Raw genomic sequence first — 12,371 nt, forward strand, 5'->3', positions numbered from 1 at the left:
TCTTAAACTTTCGATATACTGAATATTTAATGAGATATTCCAAACTTCAAACATTGATATCATTTAAAGAAGTGATTGTGAGTGAATTTAGAACTTAGAAGTAACACCTTATTATTTTCCATTAATCACCAACTTAAAGAAACCCAAACATTAATCTTTGAAATCCTAATATAAAACTATGGCTATGTTTGGCAGCTTGGATAAGTTTTGGGATTGGATTAGATTTTTGGACTAATAAAATAATCTAATATAAGGTATGCTTAGTCGTCGTGGACTAATAGAGTTGACTAAAATTTAGTCCAAAACTAATAGGATTATTAGTCCTTATTTTTATATGGGTTTAGGTGGGATAAAATAAAATGAAAAGTTTGTATTCTCTTTAATCTTTATCACTCTTTTCTTTTTCATTTAACCTAATATTTTGACCAATAATTTATATTATATAAAATATCAAAAATTTATTCATTAATTTATTTTAAATTATATTTAATTTAAGATCAATTTTTTTTATTAATTTATTTAAACTAGTATTGAATATTAAACATAAAATAATCAATCCTTTCTTTACAACAATGTTGAATATTAAATATTAAAGTCAACAATTATCAATATAATTTAGAATTATTATATTATTTAAATAGATATTTAGCTTTATTAAATTCAATTAACATAGTTTGATTTGATACTATACCAAAAAAAAAAAAAGATAGTATCATATATAATCCAATGTAATCCAATTTAACTTAATCTTAAAAAGTTAATCTAATTTAATTATGCCGTCCAAAAGTAGTATAAATTTGCAATACCCAATTGCAATGAAATAAAAAAAATTCTCCTATAGAGGGTAATATTGTCCAATCAACTTTAGGGCACATAAAGTGATCAAGGATCACTTTTCAATCAAGGGTGTTTTGGTATTTTGGAAAGAAGAAATAAGGGGTATTGGTCAAATGTCCACGTTTCGATCATAATTTAAGTTGTTAACAAGAGATTCTAAAAAATTTAACGGTCCCATAAATAAAGTTTTGAAAGTGAGAGCGAGAAGAGATTGCGATATCTTCAAATTCAAGTTGTGACCCAGGCCCACTACGCTCTCCTGCTTCAAAAGTCCACCACATTATACCGTGCTCCTCTCCACTCATTGTTTGCCACCTGTAGACCCTTCTCGGGTCAGCACCCATCATATTTTTATCTTCTTGGTCACACGCCACCTCAGCGGCTTGGAATGGAGAAGATAAGAAGAATAATAAAATTCACAAATTTTGAATAGAGTAAAACATGTTAGACGACTTAAAAAGGTTGAATTCTATTTTTTATTAAGTTTTATGATTGAATGATCTTATTCATTTGAATTTATTAAGGATTACTCTTGTTCTTAAAAATTATTTGACTTGGGTAATGACCTATTGAAATTGAAGATGTCACATTTATGAATTAATGTAAGCGTAATCTTAGAAAAAGGTCCCAAAAACAAATAATACCATAATATGTTTTTAAAGTAATGTGAATATATCACGCCACGCTTTTATTTATTTTGATTTCATTATTAAGAGATATTTGATTTTCATACGATCATACAAGATTTTTCTCACCATTATAATACAACTCGAACAATAATTTCATCACCTCATGGCTAGTATTAAAGAACGACGACTATTTTTTCCATATAGAATGTTTGGTTTTATTTTTTCTTCTCATATTTCGTGCATGAACTGTGGTGAAAAAAAATAATAATGGTTGGATGATTCTTTCCATTCTTATAATCGACAGGTGAGATGGGTGAAAATTTATTTCATCATAACAAGCTAGGATGCTACCTTATTTGACTAAATGGGACAAAAATGCATCACATTTCTCACAAAAGGCACATGCCCCATTTACTCTCACTGGTCACTACTTCAACTTGTTGTTAGCGGGCTAACATTGAAATTCGTGTTTTGACAGTTTTCCTCTTTAAGGCAATCCTATAAGTACATTTAAGGTGAATGAAAATCTTTTTTCTTATTTTGACTAGCCATGAAAGCAATGCAACACAAGAAATGAATTTAATTGTTTTTTCTTAAAAAAGAAAAAGAAAGAAGCTTGTGTCTCTTTTCAAATTGTTACTTTTCTGCATTATGGTGCGGCTGCTGCTCTCTTGATATGAAGTTTTCAAGGTTGAAATCTATCATTGTACCATTTTAAAAGAACCAATCACGGCAATGGAGATCAATTCAAAATAATTGACGAGGTTTCTTTAATTATATATTTTCTAAGGAGAAAGCTATTCACGGCGATGGAAAGCGATTCATATCTGTCCTTTAGTCATGTTTGTTATCATAATTGACATTCCCCGATTCTGAATAAATCTTAATTCTAATAGTAATAGAGTGAACACTTTAATTGAAAACATAAAATTAAAAAAATAGAAAGACAAGAAAGCCTATCACTTGAATTACCTTCACCTATTTATGCAAATTGAATTTTTATATATAAGTATGTTCGTTTATTTGCATGTGAATTGTTGAAAGAAAGTCTTGATGATTTTTTCTAAAATTCGATAATCACGACAAAATAATGTTCATTTGTAATAAATTCTTTTCTAATAATAATTTTTAATTTTTTTGTTAATCTTTCCTAATGTCATATGTATCACGATACAATCACCGTAACTAAGTAAGATACCCAAAAAAAATATAAGTCTATCTTTATAAATATTAGCTATCTTTATGTCTAATATGTTACTTCATGATCCCAAATATTTGTACATGGTTTTTAAATGTTGCGTGCTCAAATATTTATAGACAATTGATTACAGAGTAGGGTCTAGTTATGGTGCAACTGTGGTATCATATCACAGCTGCACGCGCTGCACCTAGCCATTTGGATCCAGTTATGGTGACAAATGTGGGATAAATCCAATAGTTGGGTGCAAGCATGCAGTTGTGGTATGATACCACAGTTGCACTATAATTTTTCCCTACAATTTTGCCCTACAAAGTAATATAAAGAATATAATTCATGATCCTAGGGCTTTGTTTGTTGTTTTAATTGACACATGTGGGATAGATCCAATGGTTGGGTACAGGCGTGCAGTTGTGGTATGGTATCACAGTTACACTATAGTTTTGCCCTATAGAGTAATATAAAGAATATAATTCATGATCGTAGGGCTTTGTTTGTTGTTTTAATTGACACATGAAAAGTGTTATTTTGATAAGTCTATTTTGCTCATGAAAAAAATTCAAAATTTAAAGTTTTTTTCTTTTTTTGAATGGAACAGTTTTCATTTCACCAATATGTGATTAATAGCATTATTTAAGGATGATTAGCGAAGACAAATTAAAAAAAAAAGTAAGCTTAATAAGATAAATTATAAGGTTAGCCAATGAGTATATAACCCGTCTTCGCCATGATGATCAATTCGACGGTTGTGATACACATTGCATGTGGGTCCCGCTCCATCAAGACCTTCAGCGCATTCACTTGACGCTTTGTTATATACACTGTTGTCTTATGTGTCTCCCACTAAGTGTGATCAATCAATTGTTGCTGTGAGATGGGCCGTGGGAAATCATTTAGATCGGAGGGTCCAAATTGCATGATTAAGTGGATCCCACCACTTGATGAGGTCGGTGAGCCGTGAGCACATGGATGATATTGACTTTTCACTGCCACATCATGAGTGGTTATTGTTACATGCTTGCTACACATGTAACTACAACAGTGACATGAGATTTGTTTTTGTTCATAGGTGTTTAAACGTTAAACTATAGGAAAATTGGAAAATATTATTAAAAAAGAAATTGACTGATCTTATATCTATATATAATAAACACTTGTAGAAGTTAATATGACATTGTTATATCATTATCACATGTTTCACATGTACCAGAAGAAAATAAATAATATGCCTGATTTAACAGTTTTATATAATTATCACATGTTTCATGTTTTTAAAAGAACAAAAGAAAATAAATAATATTTGTATGTAAAAATAATATGCGATGCTACATTTTTATACAAATAGTAGAAATTGTACAAGAGGTTTTATGTCTAGCATTATTATAAATAATACAAGATAACAAATAGAATTCGTACAAGAGTTTCTATTTCTAATATTTTTTTAAAATAAAATATCTCTCTCAATTTTTTTTAAAACGATCTCTCAACAAATGTTGTAAATCTCTTTAAAATTTTAAATATTATTCATAATATTTTCTATTAAAATTTATCAAAAAATTTTATAAAACAATATTTGATATAATAATTTTCTACACAAAATAGTGTGTACAAAGGGACCATCGAAAGAACACCAAATCAATGAGGTCTTTTCGAATTCTGAATAAACTCGGGGGTAGGTTGATAACATTTTCTTAAATTTAAGTAATTCATAAAAAAAATAAAAATAGAGTAAAAGAAAATGGGCCGGGTTCATAAACGGACTTGAATGCCGGTTCATGCAAGACAAAGCCAACAACCGGGGCGCGATCAGAAACACTCTGTGTGTAGTTCACTCACAGTGCCCGCCTGTTGATTTTCCCATTTTTCAACTTTGTTCTTGCTTTCACAACAATCATTGAAAGCAAGGTAAGCATTTTTCTTTTCCTATTTGGCTCTTTCTAATTTCCAAATTCATGTTAACTGTGTTTGGTTGTTGAATGTGAATCGAATGGCTCAAACTGTGAACTTGTGTTTACAGTTGTTGATTTTTTTATGCTTAATGTCAGTGATGAAGCCGATGCCATATTATATATTTGCTTGAAAAGTGAATGAAGCCGATGCCATATTATATATTTGCTTGAAAAGTGAATGCACTTCGTTTATCGCTATGAAGGAATCATAATTAGGTTTCTTGCCGACATTGTAATCATTCAACTTTGGACTTTGAAGGCTTGCACTTTGACCATTATGATATGTGATTCCACTTTTGTGCTTCACATAGCACTTTTATTTATACCCACATTGAATTCTGTTATGCCGACTGAAATTCTGCCTAGAGAGGTTAGTACACTACCCATACGAGTCTCACCAAATGAATGACATGTCATTTGAGATAGAAAAATTTGTGTAATACTACTTAGGTAGTATAGTTTCATTATACTAAGTTGTCATTGGTGAAGTTATTTCATTAAAGTTATGTGCCCCATTTATTATAATAACTATCTGGTGAGGTATTTCAGACATATTTTAAATTGAATTATTATAACTTTTACTTTATAGAATTGCTTTGAGAATCACTAGGTATTAAAGTGTAAATGAGAGAGTAAGTGATAATATTAGCTATTACCTACTAAGTAAAAGTAACTATTTAACAAATGCTTTAGTTGTTGTGATTTGAAGTTAAGTAGAAGCACAACAGTCCCAGCACGTACTCTTAAGATTTTCTTGATTTCGATGTTGCATGTTTCGATGCTTTGGCTGCAAGAAATTTGAGTTGTATAAGTATTTGAATGAGTTTGTTTGGTAGGGATATAGAGTGGTGGAAGTGTCAAAAAGTAAGGATAAAGAATTCATAATCCCCCTTCTTTCTTATGATTTAGACCATGTTTGACTATTTAACCATTGGAGAGTAATATTTTGTTATGATTGGCTTGGATTCGTTTCCCAACGTAAAGCAATCATCTAATTGAGAGAAGGATTACAGCATCAGATTCAACAAAGGAGACAAGCTGTCTTGTCTCACAGTCTTTCACCCCAGAAAACCCCTAAAGTACAGTTTAAAAGAACCTCATTAACCTAAAGCTTCCATTTTCTTAACCACAAGAGTACAAATTTTCAACCCCTTCAATGATCACATCGCCTCTTATCAAACTGTGAAAGCTATATATTATATTTTAAATAAGACTGACAAAAGCAGAATTAGCTATCAAGATAACAAGTACAATTTTTTCAACCGTTGCCTGAACACAGGCCTTTTAGAGCTACCTTAAGCGAGTCCTATTTAAGTACTTCACTCCATTTTTTATTAAGGGCTCGCTAGTAATTGTCTTTTGTAGTTTTAAAAATGATTTTAAAAATTATAAGTTAATTTTAGTAGTTAATAAATTTTTAAAAAATTTCTTTTGGTAAGATCACCTTATCTTAGAATAGATTTTAAAAAGTAAGTAAGAAGTATTTTTTTAAAATTTGATTTTAGAAATCATTTGTATACTTAATACAATTCTATACTATTACCAATTATATTGAGAAAAATAAAAAATAAAATTAATAGTATAAAATATTTATTTTAACTATCAATTATTACATCTACAAAATAAAATAAATTCTATATACATGCTTATAAATAGATAAACAAAATTTAAAATAAATTTTATTCAAAATTATGTTTAATTCAGTTATTTATATTTTCATAATTGTTTAACTATAAGATTTACCAAACAAATGCGATTATTTTTAAAATTCCTTGTACTTTTAAAAATAATTTTTTACCAAATGTTTAACTGATTCTTTTCACAACTGATTATTTTTATAACACGGCTAATAATAACTATTTTACAAGATACAACATTATCAAATTGGTCCTAAAAGAGGGAGCTGCTACCTTACGTTTAACGTAAGGTACAGCCCCCTCACACAGCTGAATTTCATTGGGATCCGTTCCTCAACTGTGTGAGGGGGCTGTAACTTACGTTAAACGTAAGGTAGGCCAACCCCCTAAAAGATATTCTTTAGTTTTCAAAGCTTCATTTTTTTTAGACTAAGGCAAGTGGGTAGGTATTGCTTCGTATTTGAAGATCTCTCCTATTATTTTTGGAATTTTGATGATCATGTGAAGTGTTAATGAATGAATGAATGTTTCCAACAGCTCCAAGAAGTACTTGAGGAGAAGGATAATATTTCACCGTTATATTTATATTTACTTAAATTGGGGTATCAACCTTGACTGCAGCCAAACGTTAGGAAAAGGATCCGAAATCTTAATATTTTGCAGCTTGCAACAGTTACTCATCCACCACAGAAGTCATACACAGAAACAACAGTTACTCGTCCACCACCGAAGTCTTACCCGACGGCACTGGCCCTAGAACAGATACTAAATGGGCATTCAATGCATTGGTGTTCATCTCTTCAAGTTTCCCATTATTCTTTATCTTACTATGAACAAATAACTTTTGAACCCTTCACAAAAATCGATATTAAGGTCCTCAAATTGAAGGACGTCCATCAACCAGATTCTCCAGAACTTGATTCACAATTTCCCCAAAAGAAGGTAACTTCAATGAATTACTCCCCATAAACTCCAATAACTTATAGTCGAATAGGTCTAACATGTTTAATGATCCTGAACAGAAAACCATTTCAGGCAAGTGGTACAGCAGATCGGCCGGAAGACTGATGTCAGGTTTCAGTGATTTGACATTACTGTCAATTGCATAGCGAACACAGAGGTCTGCAAATTCTGAATCACTTAAGTATCTCGCCTTAATCGCCAACTTGTCTACACTTAAAGAGCTTGTTCCCAATAATTTAATAACTTGCCTCTTGTCCGACTATGTTTCTTGACGTGAAAACAGCGATGAAATTAACCTCATTCCCTGCAAATCATTCTCAAACAAGTCTTCATCGAATTTTAGGACGCAGATATCATGTCCGGTTGCAACCTATCAAGAAGTCTCCTCTTCTTGCCGATGATATCAAGGCTTTCATCAACCATAATGTTAATGTCACGGCTGAATCCTGAAATTAATGCTAGTCACTTCTAACTAGAGTAAGCTAATTAAGCATGGAATATTGACTGAAATTGATAATATTTCGGATGCGCGTTAACTGAATCACATCAACAACAATTGTTTGGAGAAAACATATCAATGAAAGATATTGGATATTTTGAACGACGTCGGTTCTAAAGCAGCGGCCTAATAGAATGCTAAGTCTTACACGATTAGGATTCGGACTACAAACAAACCCAAGTCAAAATCCAGTAAAGCCTTTTCTTTTTTTATGCCCTTATATGCTACCCCGATTCAATTTGGGAACCAATTGAATAAACAAACTCTTTACGGTTTCATCCTTTCGATCTAAGAACTCCCCGATTTGCTTTGTGTGACTGTACTTCTTAGACTTCTCAAACCCGCTCCATAACTCCCACGTACCACCAACGGCTGACACCAACTCTGAAATATGCCTCTGAAGGATGCCAATTCAATGAGCTACCGTTCAAATTATGTAAGTTCTATCTATTTAAATACTGTTATTAGTACAATGATTCTGCAGCCGTGACATATTTTGATATCGCCCCTTTTTTTTTTTTGGTATCCTTTGAAATTTGTCCACAATCAGAAATCTGTTGTAGGTCAAAGAGCCAACTGCTGTTTGATTTGCCAATTCCCTTAACGAGGAGGATATGATATGTTTGGCTGAGCGGGTAGGAATTGTGTCAAGAATGTTTGTGCTTCAATGGCATTTGCTGCATGCCGAAACTGCTTTTTGTGCCACACAGCCTAAATTTTAACCGACTGGATTTGTCTGTTGGACCAGTTAAACAAATGAGCTTCCCATCTGGAGCCCAAACAAGTTATTCATATGCCTGATGCTGGCAACCTGCCAATCATGGAATTACAGACCAAGGCAAAACCTGCTCAATTTGAAGAAGTTGAGTGTATGCTTATCCTGCATCTCTCCTCTGAATCAGAGCATGTATTCAAATATCTTAGAGCAGAACTTTTTGTCTGCAGCTTTTCACCATAAGGTGTCAAAGCATAAGGTACCGCCTGGAAGATATAAGAGGCAGATTTTGTCCTCTGAAAGAACCTGGCCTTGGCAAGCTTAATTTTTCAGGAATCCTACTAAAGCTCATTCCTTAATGTACGCTATATAGCAATAGAGATATCCTAACTTTTTCAGCAATACTGCACAATAGGACTTTCTGACTGACTAAACTATTTTGCAGCCATAAGAGATACCGTAACCATATGCCATAGCAGCAAATTATATTGAGCAACGCTGGTTCCATGGCGTTGCCTAGGAATTTGCTAGTGGATGCCAAGGGAAACCAACACATACGTAGAATACAACAATCAACCAACGGAGTTTCTCTAATAAGTCACTACAATCAAAATGCCTTTTGCTGCAACTGAAAAATGTGCTGTGTTCAATCACTGTGTTACAGCATATTAGACAAACGTTACATTCTGATAAATATTTAAAGAAAAAAAAACCAACAATTACACTCAACGGACTACCAATTCAATTACAAATCTCGTAATTTTTATCATCATCAATGGGGTCTTCTTCACCCACAGACCACAGACAAATCTAAATCCCAATCTAAAACTAAAAGCCTAATATCATTCGTTACTATAATCACTAATATTATTATTATTTCCATTATCATTACTCCTATGATGATTACCAGCATTCCCAGTTCTCCTTCCATGCTTCAATTGCGAAATCTCTAGCTGAGTCTTCATAAAGAACTGCATCCTCTGCAACTCCATCTCCTTGGCAAACTTCATCCTCTGCTTCTCCATTTCCACCACTTGCTGCAACTTCGCACTCTCTGCTTGCTCATAAGCCTCCCCAAACTTCAATATAGCCTGAGTCAAAAGCTTCACTGAATCCCCCCACCCGCCCTTCTCCTTCCCTTTACCCGACTCCCCTTCCACTCTCTTCCTCTTCGCCGGAGGAAAACTATCAATCGAATCCCTAGACTCCTCTTCGGATTCCTCCTCTTCCTCTGTCTCCACAGCCGCCCTTTTTCTCAACTCCATCCTACTACTCCTCTGCCCGCCAACAAAAACATTCCTTTCCTGCTGATTCTTCCCCGGATTCCGTACCCCAACAGGAATCCCCACCGGCACCCTAACTGCTGATGCTGTTGCAGCAGCACTTACGGGAATTTTCGCAGTGGGACCAATCAACTGATCAAGCTTTTCAAAGAAAACCCACTTGCTACTTCCGCCACCAGACATAATCTTCGTCTTCTCCAACTTATACTTCTTCTTCACAGTATCAATCCGATTCTTGCATTGAATATCAGTCTTCGGAGCCTTCGTATAATCCTCCCTGCTACTCACTATATCAGCCACTTCCTTCCAATGCTTCTGCTTCAAGTTTCCTCTACTCAGCTCCAAATACCTTTCCCCCCACGCATCTATTAAAACCCCAGTTGCCCCTTCACTCCAGCAATCCTCTCTGCCGCCTCCGCCGCCGTTTCTCTGCGACGGCAGGGCTAAAGCGACGTTTTGCTGCTGTTGTTGTGGTGGGATTTGCACCGGCGGTGCTGCCGCTACCGTTACCGATATCCGCCCGTTTGATGGCGACCCAGTTGGGCTCGCCGGCGGAGGTGACAGGATCTCGTCTTCTTCGTCCATCAGATGCCCCAAAACAGAGGCTTTTTTCCCCTCTTCTGGTGAAGAACAAACAAGAAATGAAATAAATTTGTGATTTTTAATTTTTATGGTATTGGTGCTTATCGGGGATTGAGGTTAGGCCTTAAGGGGGGGTGACGGCGTGCTTTCGGTGAAGGACGGGACACGTGGAGGGAGGAGTTAAGAGACGAGGCTTTACGTGGAGGGATGTGATTGGTAGGTGAGGGGAAAACTCCGTCACCGGCGTGAATGTCGTGGTGCCGGCTTGGTAGATGGACCTGAAGCGTGTATTTATCTGAAAACGTGAATTGACGGAAAACGCCATGAGGTTTTGCTGGATTTACTGGTAGTACTTTTTCCCGCTGCTTTCCGGTGATGTACCCAAATTACCCTTTTGGCAGTGGAAAAATTAGGCGCCTTGAGATTGTGGTTTTTCTTATTGATGACAGGAGTAGAAAAAGGCATTTTTGGACGCTAACATTTGGTATAGAATAATTAAAAACAAAAAATTTTCTTAAACAAATAATAGTAAATTATCATATTGCAATATCAAAAACTAAATGTAATATCATATCATAGTATTAGGGTCCACCGCTTTGGATTGATTACAGATTGATTAATCAACTTGTAATAAATAAAAAAATAAAACAAAATATTTTAATTTGGAAACAGAAATGGGGTAAAACGGTCTTTTGACTAGAAGTAAACCAAGATGACTGGCGACGTGAAGTCAATAGTGTACTGTTTCCAGATTTTATAATAGCTGATGGAAAAATCGACAAGTCTGAATCTTGCTTCTAAGTAACTGCTCTGGTTGTGTCCACGTCATCACGTGTCAAGTGGAAGGTTCTTCAACGGCTAATATCAGGCGACCATCAGGTGCTGGAATCGAAGGCCTCAGAGAGTAACCGACACCAGTCGGTAACAATGCGCAGAAACGGAACCCTGTCACCGGCCAATTCCAAACCAGCGTTTTCAGTGGAATATGGTGAAGTGTTGTCACCGGCATCAATGACGTGGCAGCAATCTAGGGAGATAGCAAGTAACGAAGACGAACAAATATCACATTTGTAACCGTCGATGAACAGCTGAACCCTCTAAATTGCGCACCTAGCACCCTCGGCGCATTTTAGGCTCCACTTTCCCAAATCTACAGTCCGAAATATCTGTAAAATTAGGGGTGGGCAAAAAAACCGTAGTGTTAAAAAAACCGAACCGAACCGACGATTTTTTTTAATTCGGTTCGGTTTTTATTTTTTAAAAAAACCAAATATACCGTTTGTAAAAAAAACCGAAATGTCGGTTCGGTATTCGGTTCACTTAGCTGAACCGAAAAATCGAACCGAAAAACTGAATTATTTTTTGATTTTATTCACATCAAACATGTGTTAATAATTTTATTCAAATCAGACATGATTTTATTCAAATCAAACATGTGTTATTTCTCTTTATAATATTATGATTATGTTTATATAGATGGAGTATTGGAGTTTGGTTATGTATTTTAAAATTTTAATATTTCATATTTTAGGAGTATCTTATTAATAGTTAGTAAGATATTAGTGATAAAATGTGTTTTGAATACTTTGTATTTATTGTTAATATTTGTAATAAAATTAGAATAAATTAATTGTTGAAAAAAATTATTACATTCATGAGGTTCAATGGGCTAAAAAATTAAAAATTCAAAATAGGCCCAATAGCCCAGAACCAAAAAAACCGAACCGAACCGAACCGATCCGAAAAGAACCGTTTGAGTTCGGTTCTTATTGAGTTCGGTTCTTTTTATAAAATAACCGATTTAAATCGGTTCTACTTAATTTCAAATCGAACCGAACCGAACCGAACCGTGCCCACCCCTATGTAAAATCCTGATTTACCTCCGAAATATTGTGCGTAATTTCATTTTTTGACGTTAATTCCTCTTTTTTTTTAAAAAAAAAAATGATTAATTGAAGTGGAAAGATATAATATCTTTTACTTCGTGAAATGTACCCAAAAAGGGCAAAAAAATTTGTGCGAGAGATCTAATCAGTGAACGGGAAATTTCATAAAAGTTGCGCAGAAAAGCAAAGCTCA

The 12,371-nt window shown here is 34.2% G+C and overlaps 1 protein-coding gene across 1 annotated transcript; it reads right to left on the reverse strand.

The window, feature by feature from the left end:
- Positions 1–9,029: 9,029 nt before the first annotated feature.
- Positions 9,030–10,801, reverse strand: LOC18036778 (trihelix transcription factor ASIL2). The gene has a single exon (XM_006426691.2). It carries the CDS (start codon positions 10,293–10,295, stop codon positions 9,270–9,272), a length of 1,026 nt encoding a protein of 341 aa, XP_006426754.1. The 5' UTR covers positions 10,296–10,801; the 3' UTR covers positions 9,030–9,269.
- Between the last annotated feature and the right edge of the window lie 1,570 nt (positions 10,802–12,371).

Source organism: Citrus clementina, unplaced genomic scaffold (assembly GCF_000493195.1).
Source record: "Citrus clementina cultivar Clemenules unplaced genomic scaffold, Citrus_clementina_v1.0 scaffold_7, whole genome shotgun sequence".
NCBI lineage: Eukaryota > Viridiplantae > Streptophyta > Magnoliopsida > Sapindales > Rutaceae > Citrus > Citrus x clementina.